Source organism: Chiloscyllium punctatum, chromosome 3 (genome assembly GCF_047496795.1).
Source record: "Chiloscyllium punctatum isolate Juve2018m chromosome 3, sChiPun1.3, whole genome shotgun sequence".
Classification (NCBI taxonomy): domain Eukaryota; kingdom Metazoa; phylum Chordata; class Chondrichthyes; order Orectolobiformes; family Hemiscylliidae; genus Chiloscyllium; species Chiloscyllium punctatum.
The window spans coordinates 46,535,018-46,557,028 of record NC_092741.1 but is presented as its reverse complement, the minus strand read 5'-3'; the positions used below and the strand labels follow the sequence as shown (position 1 = coordinate 46,557,028).

Sequence of the window (22,011 nt, the reverse complement as noted above, 5' to 3'; positions counted from 1 at the left end):
TCCTACCGACAAGCCCAACACATACACATGATCTGTTCAGATGAGGAGGAATGTGACGGGCACACGGAAGTACTCAGGGATGCCCTTATAAAAATGCATTGGCACCTATTGTTAAAGCTTACTTGAGAATGTAACTTTAAGGAAGTTCTGAGATTTGCATATGAAAGAACTGAAACCAACATACCCATTCTAAAAGATGAGAGACTTAAATAATCCAGGTCCTTTTCAATATATAATTGCAGTTACATCACAATGTAAACTTTTGCTATAAATTTTGTGTCCTACGATCTTATATTCGGTTATAGTCCAACAGGTTTAATTGGAAGCACTAGCTTTCAGAGCGCTGCTCCTTCATCAGATGGTTGACAACACTGGAATCTCCAAATCGATCTTATGCTCCACAACCACCTGGTGAAGGAGCAGCGCTCCAGAAGCTAATGCTTCCAAATAAACCTGCTGGACTATAACCTGGTGTTGTGTGATTTTTAGCTCAGAAACTGAAGCATTCTATATCCAAATGTCAGCTGACAAATGACAAGAAACATGTGCACCACATAAGTGTGAAGCAAAAATCATCAAACTATCACAAACAGAAATTCAATGCAATTACCATCATGGAATTCCCCAATATCAATATCCGAGGAGAGACCAGAAACAGAACTGGCAAGCCATATAAATACAGTGGCTACAAAAGCAGCTCAGAGGCTAGGAATCCTGTACTAAGTAATTCACCTCCTGACTCCGGACTGTGTAGAAGGCTCAAGTCGGGAATGTGATAGGTTACTTCCCTCTTGTTTGGATGAGTGCAGTTCCAACAATGCTCAAGAAATTTGACACCACAAAACAGCCTGATATACTGGCACCAAGTACACACAATCATTTACTATATCCACCACCACTGCACAGCAGCAACAATGTGTACCATCTACAAGACGCACTACAGAAATTCATCAAGGTTCTGTAGGCAGTACCTTTCAAACTCCATGCTACTGCTATTTAGAAGAAGGACAGCAGATGCACGGAAACAGCTCCATTTGCAAATTTCCCTCCAAATCACTCATATCCAGACTTTGGAAATATATTACTGTTCCTTCACTGTTACTGGGTCGAGATGAAGGAACTGAGGGTATTCTGGATAATTTGTAGATGATACAAGATTAGGCAGAGGGACAGGTAGCATTGAAGAGGCTGGGAGGCTGCAGAAGGATTTGGACAGGTTAGGAGAGTGGGCAAAGAAGTGGCAGATGAAATACAACCGGGGAAAGTGTGAGGTCATGCACTTTGGTACGAAGAATAGAGGCATAGACAATTTACTAAATGAGGAGACAATTCAGAAGTCTGAAGTGCAAAGAGATTTGGGAGTTCGAATCCAGGATTCTCTCAAGGTAAACTCATAGGTTGAGTCAGTAATTAGGAAGGCAAATGCAATGATGGCATTTATTGTGAGGGCTTGAATATAAAAGCAGGAATGTACTTCTGAGGGTCTATTAGACTCTGGTCAGGCAACAGTTAGAGTATTGTGTGAGGTTTTGGGCCCTATATCTCAGGAACGATGTACTGGCCTTGGAGCATTTTCAGAAGAGATTCATGAGAATGGTCTCAGGAATGAACAGCTTAACAAACGAATAACGTTTGAGGACCCTGGCTCTATACTTGATGGAGTTTAAAAGGATGAGGAGGTATCTAATTGAAACTTACAGAATACTGAATGGACTGGAGAGAGTAAATGTTGGGATGATGTTTCCATTGGTAGGAAAGACTAGGACCTGAGGGCACAGTAAAAGAAAGAACTTTAGAACAGAGATAAGAAACTTCTTCAGCCAGAGGGTGGTGAATGTATGGTATTCACTGTCACAGAAAATTATGGAGGCCAGGCCATTGAGTATATTTAAGATGGAAATAGATAGCTTCTTGATTGTAAAGGGGATCATGGATTACAGGGAGAAAACAGGAGAATGGGGATGAGAAACTTATCAACCATGATTGAATGGTGAATCAGACTCGATGGGCTGAATGGCCTAATTTCTGCTCCTGTGTCTTATGGGTCAAAATCCTCAAAAACTTTCCTCAACTCACTTGTGGCCTATCTACACCAAATGGACTTTAGTAGTTCATTAAGGAAGCTCACCACCACCATCACCATCACCATGACAATTCGGAATGAAAATATCCGGTGCCCTTGTCATTAATAAAATAAAACATATTGGCTTTGTAACCACAAAATAACCTTGTACGGGTACTTTACTCATTAAAAGTGATGGGTCTTTTTAAACTGGATGTATATTTTGTTGTGTAAAACGAAAGCACAGTTTAGTTATGGAGAAGGCAAAGGAAAGGGATGTGGCAGTAGTAATTATAAAGCCACCAGAAAGCAAGTTGTTAATTCTGGAAGATAACAGGAGAAGATTTTAATCCAGTAAATTTATACGGAACATCCACAAACCAATGTAGAACATAACTCCTCTGCTTCCAGTATTCTCAAAGTACTCTTCAATTTACAGAGTGAGTCAAACAATGAATGCATTATAGTTTCACTGATCCCCAGAAGACTACAGAATAATCAATTTGTAGCTCAACAGATATGACGGTTTTTATGTGTGGTTTAGTTATCCATTCACTCTGGACGGGCTAACAAAAACAAAAACAGGACATGGTATGTTACCTGGTATCTCAGGATTGAGTAGGAATCACTCAGAGGGAAGGGAGAAAGATCAATGTTTTGGCAGGCACTTGTCACTGGCTGTGCTAGATTGCCAGAGGGCGGGTACCATATGTCTGCTCTAACAAGTAAGGATTGAGTAAAAACAGCAAGAGAAATGGGGGAAGGGAGAGAGAAATTTTAAAATCTAAAATAAAAGTAACATAACGTATCAGGGAAACCATAAATGCAGGTGACAGGTAACATCAGTATTACTAACATATTGTATCTAGAAAACACAACATTGCAAAATTTCTTCAGTGCATTAAAAGGACGCATAACTCAAGTATAGTTCACATATACCCATGAAATGCTGGCATTGTGCTTTAATGTCAAGTTCCAATTCTCCATTTAGCAACAACGTTTCACTCATGACTTTAATCACAATTATAGGGAGAGACTAAGTAGGTTGGGGCTATTTTCCCTGGAGCATCAGAGGCTAAAGGTGATCTTGTAGAGATTCATAAAATTATGAGGGGCATGGATAGGGTGAACAGACAAGGGTCTTTTTTCAGATTAGTCCAAAACTAAAGGGTATAGGTTTAAGGGGAGAGGGAAAAGATTTAAAAGGGACCTAAGGGGGCAACCTTTTCATGCAGAGGGTGGTGAATGTAAGGAATAAGCTGCCAGAGGAAGAGGTGGAGGCTGGTACAATTACAACATTTGAAAGGTCTCGGATGGGTGTATGAATAGGAAGGGTTTAGAGGGATGTGGGCCAAATGGGACTAGATTAATTCAGGATATCTGGTCGGCATAGACGAGATGGACCAAAGAGTTTGCTTCCATGCAGTAAATCTCTATGACTCTACCAGAATGTTGACACTACGTCAGGGCCTCCAACCACCTTGGCTGTCAATGGAACTTATGGCCATGTTATTCAGCCAATCAGAACTAATTCGCTGCCATCTGTACCTGTAACTTGGAACTGCTGGCCAAATAGTCCAAAGGGTCAACAGTGTCAGCTGCAGAAGGGACACCTCAGGGACAGCCTGCTTCCCAACCAGGTGAGTGGGGTTTGAGGTTGCAGGGGCCAGTCAGACATGACCAGCCCTAGGAAGGCAGGAGCATGGCAGTCTCAGTCTATGAGGGCAACCACAGAGTGACTCAAGTTGGAGGTCCTGCCATTGCAAAGTGGCTTTCCAATGCTGCAAAAGGTACACTGTCCACTGACACCCAAGTGTCACTATTGGCCAATGGGTGGGGGGGGGGGGGGCGGGGGGGGAGGGGGGGTCTGTCCTTCACCTCCTAGACACTGGTTAAATGCCACAATAGCAGTGCTCTTCAAAGAAAACTCTCGGCAACAATATACACTCTCCCAAACTGATAAAAAAAAGAGCCTCATTGTTCTACCTGAAACTTTTCTCCTTTATGCATCTGAGTTGATCGGAATTCAGGAGAGTCGATGAAAGAAGTGGGGTAAATGTTGTGCAGAAAGTGCCCGCGATAATAAACTTTCATCCTGTCAAGTGAAAAAGGCAATATAAAGCAATTACATGAGAGCGGCTGATGATGGGGAAAGTAATCACATCACAATTCAGAGAAAAAAAAACTCAGTCCTGAAATCAGATTTCTGTCCATCAGTAACTCTGCACAAGCTCTTATAAGACGATCACAGGAGAATTATTTAAGCCTAGATGGGTTAAAAATACACTTAATCTCTATTATATAAGAATTTTTTAATAAAGCACCAGTTAATCCCTTTTGCATTACAGCCCACATAAGATAAAGCAAACATTCCTTTAACCGTTTAAATACTTTGTGTATCTGTCAACTGATTGTACTGAACATCCAAGTCCTTTGCCTAAAATGTGGAATATATTCCAATCTTTTCTTTCTTGGATACAAGGTGGATTAGCTTCCACTTGCCCACATGGAAACCTGTTTGTTGCATTAGTTACTTTGTGTGCTCTTGCAGCCGAAGACCTCATAGCAGTACCGGAGAGAGGAGCAAAACTATTGAGATGTAGATTTCCAAATTAGTTAACACTTGGGAAAGACGCAAATACTTCACCAACATCAAATGCCACAGTCCATTTCCTCAAGTGGACTGTTACTAGTTTGACCCGCGATGTAAGTAACAGGATTTTATCACATGGGATATTATTGCCTCTGGGTATTTAGTTATCACCAGAAACGCAACTAGAATATTTCACATGGTGCACTGTGGAATTTATCAACCAACTGCTGAAAGGTCACAATCTGATCTTTGTAAAGGAGTGGCTATTATTTATAATTTGCTCAGCTTCATACCAGCTTCTCACTTTACCATTTATGGCAGCAAGCCAGAGGCACACACGACTCAAAGAGAAACGATTAAAACACTTTGAAGAGTAATAGAAGAGAATTGAGCAGTCTCTCAACTACAATACAGGAACAGTAATTTTGAAAGAATAAATAGTTCATTAGTTGCTGCTAAATGAAAGTTTGAAAGAAGATTTAATGAAGAAAATGTTCATAGCTTCACAGACACTATGTTACAAGATGTATCTACTTGTATCTTGACACTGATGATAGCTTTTAATCACATGATAAAATGTCATTGCTGTACCCAAAGTAAGTGGATGGCTCATATAATCCATGATCTTCCACAAAGACCAATGAACTACAAAGGTAAAAAATAAAGTGCACTAGACGAAAACCATCTAGCGGGTCTAGACACGGCATAATGTCAATTTGACAGCACTCTTGACCATTAGTCAGAAAGTTGCAGTCACACTTCACGATAAGGGCACAATCTAGACCAAAGCTCCAGAGAACAACTGCTGCACCATTTAAGGTAGTCTGTTCTGTATGTGAAACTGAAATATACCCCTGATCCAAAAAAACCCACAGAAAATGCAGATGTTGGAAATCAGAAACAGAAATTACTGTTCTCTCTCCACAGATGCTGCCAGGCCTGTTGAGCAATTTCTGTTTCTCATTCTATCCCTGTTCAGATTGATGTTAAAATCTTATCAGAAAAATAGCCACTAAATCTCACGTCTTGGCCAATATATTCACCTCAGCCAACATCAAACAGATTTTCCAGTAATACATCTCCAGTGCATCTTACAGAATCCTGCTGAACACAAACCAGTTACTGTCCTTATCCACAATACTGTCTGTACTTTAAAATGTAGTTCCTTGAATGTAAAATTGAAATGTGCTGTGTATGTCATATAGTATAAATAATTAAACTCAAGTTTTTCTTAAATACAGAAACAAAACCGTTGTCATGACTTACTTTCCCTTTAGCAGGACACTAAGTCGATTGTCAACCGACGTTTTATCTTCTGCTGCATAAGTCTGACCCTTTTTGAGAGTCATAATGCTGCAAAACTGTCCAGTCAGTCTTTGGAACAAATCTGGAGGGACATGAAGTGGCTCAAACATTCTCCTATAAAGGACCTTGAGCTCTTTATCAATTTTAATCTGTAATAAAATAAGATGGTTAGACGTAATGGGGTTTACGGGTTTCAGCATAACACGCAGGCAAGTCTAGAAATGTAGACTACCAAAACTCTCATATTCTTTGGTATAACTGAACACAGAATTATTTTGATAGTTATGGGCAGTACTAATGTTTTTCTTCTTTAGAATTGAAATTTTAATAGGAGACATTTGCTTTAAAAGTATAGAAAACATACACTTCAAACAATGCTTTCAAAACATTGTCATTCAAAGGTCTCAAAAGCATTAATTAGATTAGATTAGATTACATTACAGTGTGGAAATAGGCCCTTCGGCCCAACAAGTCCACACTGACCCGCCGAAGCGCAACCCACCCATACCCCTACGTTTACCCCTTACCTAACACTACGGGCAATTTAGCATGGCCAATTCACCTGACCTGCACATTTTTGGACTGTGGGAGGAAACCGGAGCACCCGGAGGAAACCCACACAGACACGGGGAGAACGTGCAAACTCCACACAGTCAGTCGCCTGAGGGGGAATTGAACCCACGTCTCTGGCGCTGTGAGGCAGCAGTGCTAACCACTGTGCCACCGTGCCACCCACAACTCCCATTAACTCCTTTCATTGCAAAAGTACTACTGAATACATTGAAATTATTGCTCGAGAGAGGTTATTTGAACCATAAATTGGAGTGAAAATAAAACAAAATTCTTCCAGAAGGAATGAAAACGTCTAGGAACAGGTTTGGTCAGAGAGGAGTACCTGAATGACCATATTGTTTACTTGGCAAATACCTATTAATTAATCACCAGATTAGATTGGCACGGCTTCAAGTACTGAAAAGTGTCCACCTAACTTACTTTTTTGCAATGGATAATAAAAAAGGCCAAATCTCATTGTTATAAACTAAAATTACAGAACAAGAAACCGTATGATAGATGGGGAGGATAAGGATAGACAACATGAAGTGTCAACAAGAGATTGCGTGCGATGTGCTGCTGCCTAGTCTCCTGAATGGGGAGCAGACTTAGCAAATGCTCGCTGCGTCAATCCCATTGAACTGATTGGTGGGGGGAGGGGGTCTTCAGCAATACCCTGGGTCCCTTACACACAAATGTGTCTCTGCTCAGAAATAAACCCCAAGACAAAGAGAGGGAGCAAGGCAGGCAGAGCAAGGAAAAAGGAAACTTCAAAGGTGTCCGAGCCCCGGAGGAGAGGCATTGAATCAATTAACTGAACAATCAATTATCCAAACGAAATACTGCCCTCCCATCTCATTCGGTTAATCGAGGTTCCTCTGTATTGGATTATTTACTTGGGGTATTGTGTTCAATTTAGGTCACCTTGTTATAGGAAGGATGTCATTAAACTGGAAAGAATGCAGAAGAAATTTAGAAGGATGTTGCCAGGACTCGATGGTCTGAGTTATAGACAGAAGTTGGACAAACTAGGACATTTTTCTTTCGAGCATAGGAGACTGAGGGGGGATCTTATAGAAGTGTGTAAGATCATGACAGGCATGGACAGGGTGAATACACTCTGTCTGTTTCCCAGGTTTTGGCAATCAATAACTAGAGTGCATCGGTTTAAAGTTAGAGGGAAAAGAATAAAAGGGAACTTGAGGGGCAACTTTTTTTTTAAACAGAGGGTGGCACATATTTGGAATGAGCTGCTGGTGGAAGTGGTTGAGGCGGGTACATGAACAACATTTAAAAGGAGTTTGGACAAATACATGGATAGAAAGAGTTTAGAAGGATAAGGGGCCAAGTGCAGGGAAATGGGGTTAGTGTTGATGGTTATTTGGGCAGGCACAGACCAGGTTGGGCCAAAGGGCCTGCCTCCGTGCGGTAAGAATCTATGACTAATCTATGAGGTGACTAATAAACAGGGAAATGTCTATGAATATTATTTTAAAAGAATGTCAGAGGCATTTGATGAAGTCTTTCACAAAAGACTATTAGCTAAGGCTGAAACTAATTGACCTGGTTAAATAACAGTGACAGAAGCACTTTTGGATTTAAAAAAAAAAGTACAAGTGACAAGAGAGTAGGGATAGGTAGACACTCCAATTATTTGACTACTGAATCCCACAGAGGTCTGTACTGTGAACTCAACTGTTCACAATATGTATTAATAACTTTCATTATGGGTTAGAAAGCTGCATGTGCAAGTTTGCCAATCATAGACGTAACATTGTAAGGAAGCTGGAGGAAAGCACAAAATAACAAAGAGCCATTAATAGAGTAAATAAGTATGGACAAAATTGTGCCAAATAGTTTTCAATATAGTCAGTCAAAGATGAGATTATCCAGATTGGAACAGTGGATGCCAAAAGAATATTAGGGTCCAGGTACGCAGATTATTCAAATATACTATGGGCAGGTGAAAAGAAAATCAAAAATAATGGCAAATGGAACATCTAATCTTGTACTGGATGTAATGCATTGCAGTTATACAAAATTCTACTTAGATCATATCTGGAGTATCATTAGCAGTTCCAGACCACACCTCAGCATCAACACCTTTTCTGGTCTCAAAGCAAGTGTTGTGTGGATTCACCAGAATAATAGCTGGATTCCACAGGTTAAATCATGATGGTTTCATTTCTGGAAATCTAGGAGGTTAAAGGACGATTTGATAGAATTTTTCAAAATAGTGAGGGAAATTGATAAATTAGAGAAAATATTTCTTCTGGTTGTAGAATCCAGGATTAAGGATCCATAGACCACAGGTTAGAATTGTTTCAGGAGTGAAATTAGAAAAGACCTCTAAATACAGAGGGTGTTTGAAGTTTCTGAAAATAGTAGTCAATGCTGGTCAACTGTAGTTTTGAGACTGGTAGGATTTCTGTCACTAATACATTGGCCTCATTTCTTTTAGATTTCTGTTCATCAAAGGCAGGCATATAGAGTTATAGTATTACTGAGCCAAGATCTCAGTCAATGGTAACACAGACTCAGAAGACTAAATGGCCTTCTGCAGTTTCTATCAGGATTCTGATATCATTCAATTTAAAAAGTGTACGATGCCACGTATCAATTAAGACTTTAGTGAGATCTAAGGCAATGACAGATATTTAACAGTACAAAAAGAAAGAGAGTTGGAGAGATGCATTAAGTAAACACCAGAATGGCCAGTAAAAATGATTATGCCAGAACTTTCCACGTGGAGAATAATCTGACACATAGCAGCCACTTTCAACAGTTTAGCAAATTCTTATCTGAAGCTATTGAGTTATATGGAGAAGGGCATGAAGAATAACCCTTTTGTTGGGTGTAAGTGAAAAACTTTCATTTAATAAAAACTCCTTTAACAACTCCAACAGTGAATGTACAGAAATGACAAGCATAAGTAAATTCAACTTGAGATACCTCCGACTGATGAAGACAGATGCAGAAGGTAGATTTTGTTTTAAAAACAGTAAGCAAGAGTGGTATGGAAGCAAAATGTAGGAAAAAAAAGCTTCTGTGTGAATTGGAAAGATATACTTGCACAGCTGCCACTGAGTGCTAAATATTCTTTCATAAATTACAGAAGTAAACGGGACCCTTGTTTTCAGAACATTTATTCTTTTCCCAACTTCAAAAGAAGAGACAACAAGAGATCGCATTCCAAACCCTCTAAAGATAGTAGCTGACTGCTTGCCATGGTCAAAATTACATGCACCAGGTTCAAAGGTGGATAGAGCTGTATGCAGGTCAGCAAGGACACCCTCCTGCTAGGTCAGAATCGGCTCATGGGGCCAAATGGCTACTTTCCCTACCCAGGCATCAAACCGAGCCCCCCATTCTACACTCCCACACAGCATCAACCCCATTCCAGGGCTGCACACTGTTGCTTAGATCACAGCTAACGTTCCAACTTAATATAAGACAAAGAATTAAGAGTGCTGGAAATCTGAAATAAAAACAAATTGCTGGAGGAACTCAGCAGATTAGCAGCACTGTGTAGAGAGAAACAGAGGTAACTTTTTGAGTCCAATGACACTCCTAGAAAGAAGTGGTATGAATCTTGATGATAGGGGGAGGAATGGGGACAGAGCTCAGAGAGAGAAAAGGATGAAGAGAGAGATGGAGCGGAGTGAGACAAAGGAATTGTTGATAGTAAGCCAGGAAACAAGAAAAGCTTGATGGGTGAAAATAAGGACTGACAGAGTGCAGATAGGTTAGCTGTGCTGAAAGCTACTCATGTCATGACAGGACTTGGGATGTGGGGTGGGTGAAAGACAGGGAAGGGAGGTGTTCAGGCTCTAAAATGATCGAACTCAATACTGAATCCTGAAGGCTGAAGGTCCCATGTGGAACTTGGGCCTTGAGTTTCAAGGTACAGAACAGAGATATTGACAGCGGAAAAGGTTGGTGTGCTAAAGTGACAGGCAACTAGAAGCTCAGTCATTTTTACAGAACATTTGTATCCTGCAAAGCAGTCACCTAGTTTCTGTTTCATCTTCCCAGTGTAGAGGAGACCACATTGTGAACAATGAATCCCATGCAGGGCCTTGAAGAGCCTTGCTGAAATCCAAGTAAACAACATCCAAAAGCACTGCCCTCATCTATAAACCTGGTCACCTCTTTGAAAAATTCATTCACGTTGGTTAGACATGACCTGCTCTTAACAAAAACAGTTCTTGATCATTCCCTGCCTCTACAAATGCAAAGTAATTTGTCTCTCAGAACGACTTCCAAAAGCTTCCCCACCACCAAGGTTAGACTGACTGTTCTGTAATGTTCTAGTTTATCCCTTGTTCCCTTCTTGAATAATTGTACCACATTGGTTGTCTTCTAGTTTTCCAAGCCTTCTCCTGTGACCACAGAACATTTTTTTTTGAGTAATGTAACTTCACCCTGTTGCATTTCCAATCAATAATTCTGTTCAAGGCGACAAGTACTTTATGAATAAGACCTTGGGCATTGAATGAAGGAATTAAATTCAATAACTCAGATTTTGTGGTCAACAGAAAAACAAGGACTCTTGCCACTGAAATCAAAATCAACTACTATAATGAACTAGTGACCTCATTGATGGGGATTTCCACTTTGCCAAATGTAATTAGAGCAAAAAGAAATCCAAAGAATTGCAGATGCTGGAAACTGAAAACAAGTACACAAATTGCTAGGACAAATCAGCAGGTCTGGCAGCACTTGTGGAGAGAAAGCAGAGCTAACATTTCCAATCCAGTGACCCTTTGGGTTAACTCTGCTTTCTCTCCACAGATACTGTCAATTTTCCAACAATTTCTGTTTCTGTTTGTAATTAAATTTAAATGGTAAAAGTCAAGAGATATTGTTGCATGCAGCAGCAGCTGCCATGTCAGAAAGCATGAAGACCACCAATCCAAATACACACATAGCAAATCAGCAGGTTAAAACACTCAAAGTCTCTCTCTTTTATTTTAAATATTCATGCAGTGAAATAAATTATTATTTTAGATTCTGCAAAGATAGATCAACTTTAAAAAGAAGAAAACCTTGTTTTAAAAACTGTGGACTTAAAACAAAAATACTTATGGTGCAGTCTGGCTTTCCATAAATATAAAAGGTTAGTCCTTCAGGCCATAATGGTGAATAACAATAATTATGAACTTAATGCATAATTAAAAAACAGGTACACCTCATTCAAGATGTAATTTTAAAATGTTTAACAGCAAAGCTAAAAATTGCAATGGGCACTGCAATCAGCACAATCTTGTACAGATACATGGACTGACTGTTAACAACTTTTAAATTTCCATTTTTCTGCACAAGTCTGAATTCCCAGCGTCATTGTTAGGTTCAGTGGACTGACAGCATTGCAATTGCTGCAATAGCAAAATCTGGCTCAAGGTTCATTGACTGAAAAATCTTTCCATTAGCATTGATGTATTTTGTACTCCAAGTAAGAATACTGTAGTTTTCTAAGAGGGAATTTTGCCATCAAAACTACTTTTTAAAAAAAAATCAAGAAGATTTAATTCAAAGAAAAACTATCGATAAATAGTGCTTAAAAATTGGTTCAATTTATGCAAATAATCCAAATATTTTGACACAAGGCTGCTGATTTAATCATGACACATTTTCAAGCCAGAAGAGAGCTATTGCTCTAACAAGTGTCAGGTGCACCAATGGGCACCCATTGTTTTATCCTGGATGTTGGCTCCATTCAGCATTTCACTGCAATTTCAAAATCTTAGTTATGAGAAAAGTCTTTACACTTAAAAGATTAAAAGCAAACAGCTAAAAATGTGCAATTTTCACTGCTAACATACTTGCAATGCACCCATGATGGCCAAAAATAGCATACATCAGGATTGTAAGTGAATGCAAAAACAGTGTATTATCACACAAAACAAATATCAGAAACAATGGTCTATACTTACAGGTCTCCTTTTGTATAACAGATATAGAAAATGCAACATATTGAGAATAAGAAACAGAGAGTTCCAGATCATTATGTCTAAAGCACATCGATAAACTACTGCCCACACAATGAACAGTGCACAGCCTGTGAAAGAAAGAACAAATAAATGTAATCAACCTAAACTTCTCTATCACAGAAATATTCTTACACAGGTGCCAAGTACAAGAAAAAATTCTAATGGGAACAAAGCATATGGAGTTACACAGCTATAAATTACTGTAACTGATATAATTATACAAATTCTGAAGGCAATCAATCTGTCTATTAGTTTAACAAAGTAACCTATTTAAAATAAATGACAAAATTGCCTGCAGGCTTTTCCAGGTTGGACTGAATACAGAATAACTGGCAAGTAGTTCAACTGAGCAGTTCTGATTACACTATAAACTACTCACGTTAAATGTTCTTGTTTACCGTCAGAACCCTCGAGCTTCAATTACCATCTATAACTTGTAACTACATATCTTTAATTATCTTGCTATGCAGAATTTTCAGCCTTACTAAAATCGAAGGAAGGAATTGCCAGTGACTGCTTTATCATATTATTTGGTGCGCTACATACCACCAGGACTGCACAGGTTAAACATTTTGGTGCATCACATGAGTCCAGTATTCAGCTCATCTGAAATCCTAAGAGAAACAAATACATGCATTCTCTCTTAAATAACCCAACAAGGGCACCTTTTTTGGTGAGTGGACGTAGATGGAATTTTGTTCAGTACTTTGTCAAATAATACCAGAGAGAAAGCTTATGGAATAATTGCTGGGCTTAACTACCAACTGGAACTGAGTACCCTGTATAAAATAAGTTGACAGTACATAGGGCCACGTGAAGTGGAATTTGGCATGTCAGTGTCATCCTATTAGTTCAATCCCTTCCACAGTAAATGCACCCAAAGAATTAGTGAACAGAATAAGTCGACGCACATTAGATTTTTGATTCAGGGAAAACATAGATGTAACCTGATAGGACCACGTTCCACTCCTGAAACATTTGATTTCCATCCCATTAAAAACTACACCAATGGTTTAGTACCATAGCTTTAACAACAAGAGCATCTCATTAAATTTCTATTCAAGCCACTGTATTTGCTGAATCTTAACATTACTAAATTTAGGGGTATACATGATTGAATCAGAGGATGAAAATTTTAAGAAAAGCTTAAGTAGTTTTTAGCTTGTATTGAAAACTTTTGTGAGTTCTTCAGTTCTATTTATTGTCAACTAAACGGCAAGTAAGTTGAACCTTCTTAATTATTCCTTAGAGATGACAACTTCGCTAGTAGATGAACAAGTGAGTTACCATGCTGAGAGAATGGCCAGTCATGTGTACATCGGAACACAAATCATAGCAACAATGACAAAAAAATTAAGCGCGTTTAAAATTTGCTTTAACTTCCATGTTATGCCGATTTCTTCAGCTACTTGTCCAGTTTCCATGTATCTTTGCCCTATCCTGTGTGTCTGGTTATCCACAGTTTTCATTCTTTTGAGACCTAGTTTCTCATGTCTGAATAGTCATCATTCCTTGTACACCCTTCTAATCTGACAATTTGATCCCCTGATTCCCTTGGCATGATCTTCAAATTCTAAGCATATCAACATCTGAAGTGTGGACTTTGTTACTCTACATTGTACCCCATGATATGCTGTAATCGAGGCCCTCTTGTGGCACAGTTACTGGGAGGCCCAGGTTCAAGTCCCACCAGCTCCAGAGGTATGCAATAACATCTCTGAACAAAAATACACAATGCCATAAAAATCTTTGATTTAAAAAATACAATGCCATAGTCCTTATAAATGGAAGTGGTGGCACATCAGTACATACAATTGACTCATAATTCAGAGAGCCACATTAGTGCTGTGGGGACATATTTTCAAATGCCATCAAGGCATTCAATTAATAACATAATATTATGTAATTATTATATATTATGATTAAAGCTGATCTTTCTCTGCACCATCTCTGTAGCTGTAACACTATATTATGCATTCTGTTCTATTACCCTGATGTATTTATGAATGGCAAAATTTGCCAGGATAGCACCCAAAACAATTCCTACACTCAAATAAATCGATCAATGAGGGCAAGCATGCCAAATGCCTTCTTGACCACCTGTCTACCTGCGACTCCACTTTCAAGGAACTATGCACCTTTACCTCTAGGTCTCTTTGTTTGGCAATATTTCCCAGGGGCCTACTACTAAATGTATAAGACCTGCCCTGATTCCAACACTGAAGCTTAAATTAAAGTCCGCCTGCCACTCCTTGGCCCATCTAATGTGACAATAATAAAATCAAAATCAAATCATAAATATGCAATATATACTTAGTTTCAGCCATGATGCCATAAAATGATTAATTGTTTTTTTAAAAAACTATCTGATTCATAAATATTCGTTAGTATTGCTGAGTGAAAAGAAATACATTTTGCAAAGCTTTTCTCCTTCCACTCAGATCAACTCAACTCATAACAGTATCAATTTAAGGAAAAAAACCAAAATGTATATTTTAAGAGATGAGAGTTAACTGACTCGGAAAGGAAATCTGAGCTATCTTCATCAAATCTAACCCATTCTTTCCTACTAAAGGTCCTCTATTCTGGTTTTCTTTCTTCCTGGCTCACCATTAACCATTCTTTTCGTCTGCGTAACTACTTTTCTCTCTCTTGCTCTGGACTCCATCCACACCTGTAATGTACTCCTTCACCAGCCCTCACCCTGCTCCACTTCACCCCATCTTCAGCATATATGCTCCCTTTTCCTAGCTACTATCAGTTCTGAAGAAGGGTCAAAATGTTAACATATACTGCTGCTACGTCTGACGAGGTTCTCTCGCAATTTCTGCTGTTGTTTCAAATTTCCGCCATCTGCTGTTGTTTCGTTTTGGATTTTTTTTTCTGAAGGGAAAGGAAATCTGCCATCCTTACCTGGTCTGGACTATATGGGACTCCCTGATGTTGACATTAGCCACCTTCTGAAGTGACATTATGCACAATTTGAACCAGGCAACAAATGCTGGCTTTGCTTGCAACACTCAAGGGCCATTGAATATTTTAAAAGCTGATCACACCAAACCCGACAAGCTCTCTTTTTCACACCCAAAAAGGGTCAACTTTCAGAACTGACGACTATGTCTGACTCTGTCTGGTCTGTGGATCCTTACTTTAGAAAGAAGTTGAAAACAAAACGGGGGTGGAAAGAGAGAGAGTCCGCTCAGTTAAAACATACTGTTCATTATTATAGGGTCAATACAGCCCCATTGAATCTAGAGGTCACTACCAATAAATCTTACTGTGCAAACTGAGGAAGCGTTTGAGTTGTATGCCTGAAACTTTTCATCTTTCTCCCATTCCTACAACACACTACTTACCTGTGCTCATCATAGCGCGGAGAAGTACCATGTGGATCTTAATGGTGGTCGGAATAAGCAGCCCGATGGCGAAGCAGAGATTGGCAACATGAAAGACCAAATGGTGGATTTCTTTCCAATTGTCACAGCTCTCGGTCTGATTGGAAAGCGGCTCCATTCCGTTGGTGAAACCGTAATCCGAAGTAGCGGAGGTGGTGTTGGGCAGGAGGAAGCTGAATGCCCAGGCAGTATCTACTGTGGCGTTCATGGTGCAAAGCCTTTTACTTGGGGGGGGGGGGGGGGGGGGGGGAGATGAACAGAAACATCAGGGTGTGTTAACAGTGCTGGTGGACTCAAACCTGAAACCCTTGAGCATAACCCACATTCTGACAACAAAATCTCCCAATATTACCTTCACCACAGAATAAAAATCCGAAAGTTGGAGTTGTCAAAACAGGAGAGGGGCGAGGGCTCTGAAGCAGTCAACTTTGCAATGGAAGTTTCAGATTGCAGTAAAAATCAGGAATTGCTGGAAAAGCTCAGCAAGATGTGGGCCAGGAAGGGGGCGGCGGGGGGTGTAAGAGGGGAAGGGGCGGCTGTACCACAGTATTCCCTGCCTGCTTGCTCCCGGGCTTCAGCTCATTGCTACAACGCCGACCCCGCCACAACAAATATCACAGCACCATTCCCCCAAACCCATCTCTATCCCCATCCCTGCCAAATCCCTTCTCCATCCCCAAACCCCCACCCCAAATCCCCTCTCCATCCCCACAAATCCCCTCTCCATTCCCATCCCCCATCCCAAATCCCCTCTCCATTCCCATCCCCCACCCCAAATCCCTCTCCATCCCCATCCCCGCTAAACCCCCTCTTCACCCCCATCCCCCCTTACAACCCCCTTCCCCCGCCAAATCCCCATCCCCACAAACCCCCTCTCCATCCCCCGCCAAACCACCTCTCCATCCCCAAACCCCCTCTCCACCTTCACCCTCCCCATATCCCCACTCCATCCCCATCCCCCCCCCCCCCCTCCCAAACTCCCTCTCCAACCCCCATCCCCGCGCAACCTCCCCTCCTCACCTCTCTCTCCCGTCCGCTAAACGCTGGGAATTCTCCGAGAGATCCGCTCACTCACAGAGACCGGCGGCGGGTCTGGGCGAAACTTTTCCTTCACACGAAAAACTCGTCCCGCCTCGCCTGCCCGCCGACTCTGGGGGAAGTTGGCGTCTCTCGGTGAATCCCACCAGCGCAGAGCCCGCGATGCAAACACTCGCCGCGCCACAGTCAGTCAGTCAGACAGACAGACTCCAAAATAAACCCCCCTCAGAGACTGCGGCGCTCAGCATTGACTAACATGGGCATGAGCGGAGCTGCACAGCTCCCGAGCCCAGCGCGCTCCTCCGGCTCACAGGAGGAGGCGGCTGGCGAGCACGGCTCAGACCGGCGCGCGTCCACGCTGCACAGGCGCGGTCCCGCCAGCTGACGAGGAGAGACGGACAGTTGCTGCATACTCGAGAACCAAGCTCCAACTTAAAAAATGTTACACTTGCATCGCTTTAAGATGATAAACTTCAAGATTCGTCTCTTTTACGAGACGAACTTTTAATAGCTGGTCGGTAGGTGTTGCAGGTAAGTCATAAAAATAATCATGGCACTTCACAGTTCCACTTTTTGGACATTGTGATCCAATTATTGTCTTATTAAGAGTGAAGCAAACATTTTGTATTGTAGTACGTGCAATGGAGTGTGACCTGATTAAACCTTTACTTTTTTTCTTCAGTCAACAAAGTTTTAAATGACGATCAAAAACAGAAATTGCTGGAGAGACTCAGCAGGTCAGGCAGCATCTATGGAGAGAAAATATTTCTCGTCTTATCACTGCTCTGAAGAAGGATCGTAAGAAGTTAACTATTTCTCCACAGATGCTGAGCTGCTGACTTTCTCCAGCAATTTCTCTTTTTGTTTGTTTCAGTTGTCGAGAATCCGCAGTTCTTTCTTTCTTCAGTAAATAACGACGATGAAAGTATTCTTCATGGATGCTATCTGACCCGCTGTGATCTCCAGCATTGGTTGTTTTCAGTACCTGCTGCAATTTGCTTCTGCTTTTACAACATATGCACCGAGAAATGTGCATTATTACTACAAGGGGGAATTACTGGATGTAATCGGTCAGAATGAAGCAAATTGGGTTTATATCAACCAGACTCAGACCCAATTCGGAAGAAGAAATCATACCAGAGTCAGAGCACTATGTTGTTTTTCTCTCCACAGATGCTGGTGGATATACTGAGCTTTTCCAGTAATCTTCTTGTTTGTTTTGTACACTGCAGAAGTGGTGATTTCAGGACGTTCACTGCTTGTCTGTGCGAGTGAAGACATCTCCCTACAAGCAGTTGCACATATGGCTCCCATGACATTAACAGGCAGACATATGGCGACATTTATTGAAACCCGCTTTGGGTTGCCCTGAGTAAATATCCGCCGACAGCAAACAAACATTGTGTTCCTGGCACCTCGATCTCGACAATTAAAACGGGACGTGGCCGAGGATGAATCAGAGGCTTTTTTTTGGGGGGGGGGGCGCACATTCAACCGTGAATCTAACAGGTAGGAGCAGAGAGAGAGAGAGAGAGTTGGATGGAACCAGACCTGAGGCAGCAACAAATAACTCTAAAACGGAAACAAAAATAACTCTTTCAACACCAATTTGTAATTGGGTTTAGCGACAACCTTTTGCACTGGTAACCTTTTTGTTTACATCGTTTTCAGCCATTGCTCCGGTTAAGCCTGTTGTAGTGTGCTCTCTCGTTTGAATAATTCAAAATAATGTCAGCAAATTTTAATTAATTGAACGCTGCCGATATTTGACCAAGATTTGTATTTTTAATGAGTAAGCATAGTAGTAACATTACACAATTCCATTTCTATTATAAACCAGCAAACTTAGAGTCAATCAGAGGGAACACTCCCTGCTGTGCGCAATCATTCCGGGCACATAGGAAGAATGGTCATCTGAGCTCCACAACATCTCTGCAGGATTTCCTCAGGGTAGGTATTTTCTAACCAACCTATTCAGAGTGTTATGACAGGCATTTGGAGCTGGTGAGGCTTGAATCCAAATATCCTGGTCTAGAGCTAGAGACATTACTGCTGTACCACAGGATAATATCCTAGTCCCAACGTTCTTCAGCTGCTTCATCAATCGCCTTTCCTACATCATCAGGTCAGGGATGAGGGTGTTCTCTGATGATTACACAATGTACAGCACCATTCCCCACTTATCAGATACTGAAGCAGTCCATGTTCAAATGCAGCAAGACCTGGACAACATCGAGGCTGATAACTGGCAAGTAATATCTGCACCACACACAGACCAGGTATTGACCTGACAAAGAAATAACCCAACCATCACCCTTTGTCATTCAATGGCATCATTATCGCTGGAACCTATCAATCAACATCCTGGGGGTTGCCATTGACTAGAAACTGAACTGGCTACAATAACAGGCCAGAGGCTAGGAATAAAGCATTATGTCACTTACCTATTGCTTCACCTAAACCTGTTCATCATCTACAATGCACAAATCAGGAGTGGGAGAAAGTGAGGTCTGTAGATGCTGGAGATCATAGTCAAGAGTGTGGTCCTGGAAAAGCACAGCAGGTCAGGCAACATCCGAGGGGCACAAGAATTGATATATTGGGCAAAAGCCCTTCATTCATCAGGAATGAGGTTTGAGGGTGGGGGGGGGGGGCGGGAAGTGGCTGTGGGGAAGGTAACTGAGAAAGCAATAGATAGATAAAGGTATGGGAGAAGGTGATAGGTTGGAGAGGAGGGTGGAGTGGATAGATGGACAAGACAGGTCAAGAGGGTGGTCCCGGACTCCGGACCACCTTTAAACCAGCAGAGTTTGGACCTGAACAGGACAAAGAGTACAGAATCCCACAGCTACCTGGATTACCCCTCTTCCCACCCTACCTCTTGCAAAAATGCCATCCCGCATTCCCAATTCCTCCACCTCCACCATATCTGCTCCCAGGAGGACCAGTTCCACCACAGAACACACCAGATGGCCTCCTTCTTTAGAGACCACAATTTCCCTTCCCACGTGGTTAAAGATGCCCTCCAACGCATCTCATCCATATCCCGCACCTCCGCCCTCAGACCCACCCCTCCAACAGTAACAAGTACAGAACGCCCCTGGTGCTCACCTTCCACCCCACCAACCTTCGCATAAACCAAATCATCCGCCGACATTTCCGCCACCTCCAAACAGACCTCACCACCAGGGATATATTTCCCTCCCCACCCCTTTCCGCCTTCCGCAAAGACCGTTCCCTCCATGACTACCTGGTCAGGTCCACACCCCCAAACAACCCACCCTCCCATCCTGGCACTTTCCCCTGCCACCGCAGGAACTGTACCCACACCTCCTCCCTCACCTCTATCCAAGGCCCTAAAGGAGCCTTCCACATCCATCAAAGTTTTACTTGCACATCCACTAATATCATTTATTGTATCCGTTGCTCCCGATGCGGTCTCCTCTACATTGGGGACACTGGGCGCCTCCTAGCAGAGCGCTTTAGGGAACATCTCCGGGACACCCGCACCAATCAACCACACCACCCCTGGCCCAACATTTCAACTCCCCCTCCCACTCTGCCGAGGACATGGAGGTCCTGGGCCTCCTTCACTGCCGCTCCCTCACCACCAGACGCCTGGAGGAAGAACGCCTCATCTTCCGCCTCGGAACACTTCAACCCCAGGGCATCAATGTGGACTTCAACAGTTTTCTCATTTCCCCTTCCCCAATCTCACCCTAGTTCTAATTTCCAGCTCAGCACTGTTCCCGTGACTTGTCCGGACTTGTCCTACCTGCCTATCTCCTTTTCCACCTATGCACTCCACCATCTCCTCCCTGACCTATCACCTTCTCTGGTGCTGAGTTAGAGGCTTGGGACTGGGATAAGGTGGGGAGAGGGAAATGAGGAAACTGGTGAAATCCACATTAATCCCACATGCTTGCAGGGTCCCAAGGCAGAAGATGAGGTGTTCTTCCTCCAAACGTCAGATGGTAAGGGTTTGGCGATGGAGGAGGCCCAGGACCTGTATGTCCTAGGTGGAGTGGGAGAGGGAGTTGAATTGTTCAGCCACGGGATGATAGGGTTGGTTGGTGCAGGTGTCCCAGAGATGTTCTCTGAAACGATCCACAAGTTGGTGTCCTGTCTCCGTGATGTAGAGGACACCACATTGGATGCAACAGATGCAGTAGATGCCATTGGTGGAGGCACAGGTAAATCTCTGTCAGATGTGGAAGGATTCTTTGGGGCCTTGGACGGAAGTGAGGGAGGAGGTGTCAGCACAGGTTTTGCACTTCCTGCAAGACAGGGGAAGCTGCCGGGAGTGGGGTGAGGTCTGGGGCGGGGGGGGGGGATGGATCTGACATGGGAGTCATGGAGGGAATGGTCTCTCCAGAATGCTGATAGGGGTGGGGAGTGGTGGGGTCTGTTTGTAGGTGGCGTAAATAGTGAAGGATAATGCAATGTATATGGAGGTTGGTGGGGTGGAAGGTGAGGACCCGGGGGTGGGGGTGGGGGGGGTGAGGGTTCTATCCTTGTTGCATTGGGAGGAGTGGGGTTCAAGGGCAGACATTTGGAAAGTGGAGGAGATATGCTGGAGGGCATCGTCAACCACGTGAGAGGGAAATTTGTGGTCTTTGAAGAAGGAGGCCATCTGGGATTTTCTTTGGTGGAATTGGTCATCCTGGGAACAGATGCGGTCGAGGCAGAGGAATTGGGAATAAGCGATGGCATTTTTACAGGAGGCAGGGTGGGAGGAGATCTCGTCCAAGAATCAAGAGTGTCATGGAATGCTCCAAACTTATCTGGATGAGTGCAGTTCCAACAACACTCAAGAAGTCTGACAATATCCAGGACAAATCAATTTGCTTCACTCACAAACATGATCCCACCACTGATGCTCAGGACTGACCAAGACTTCTTAAACAGCACCTCCCAAATCCACAATCCCTTCCATCTAAGCATCCTAACTTGGAAATGTATCATTGTTCCTTCAGTGTTGCTGGGTCAAATCCTGGAACTCTTGCCCTAATGGCATTGTGGACTGCAGCAGTTGAACAAGGCAACTCACCACCACCTTCACAAGGTAACTAG

General features: G+C 42.3%; 1 protein-coding gene across 4 annotated transcripts in view; it reads right to left on the bottom strand.

The window, feature by feature from the left end:
* popdc1 (popeye domain cAMP effector 1) overlaps positions 1-22,011 on the bottom strand; it is a 51,926-nt gene that overhangs the window by 14,695 nt on the left and 15,220 nt on the right. For 2 of the 4 annotated variants that reach the window (XM_072552866.1, XM_072552857.1), the window contains exons 1-5: positions 16,921-17,263; positions 15,862-16,124; positions 12,449-12,573; positions 5,922-6,109; positions 4,049-4,157 (exon numbers count right to left, since the gene is read on the bottom strand). In XM_072552866.1, the coding sequence (XP_072408967.1) occupies positions 4,049-4,157; positions 5,922-6,109; positions 12,449-12,573; positions 15,862-16,108 (669 nt within the window). In that variant the 5' untranslated portion in view covers positions 16,109-16,124; positions 16,921-17,263. Of the gene's footprint in view, positions 1-4,048; positions 4,158-5,921; positions 6,110-12,448; positions 12,574-15,861; positions 16,125-16,920; positions 17,265-17,500; positions 17,508-22,011 lie in introns of those variants that run through there. The other 2 variants (XM_072552884.1, XM_072552874.1) reach the window with 2 other exon arrangements.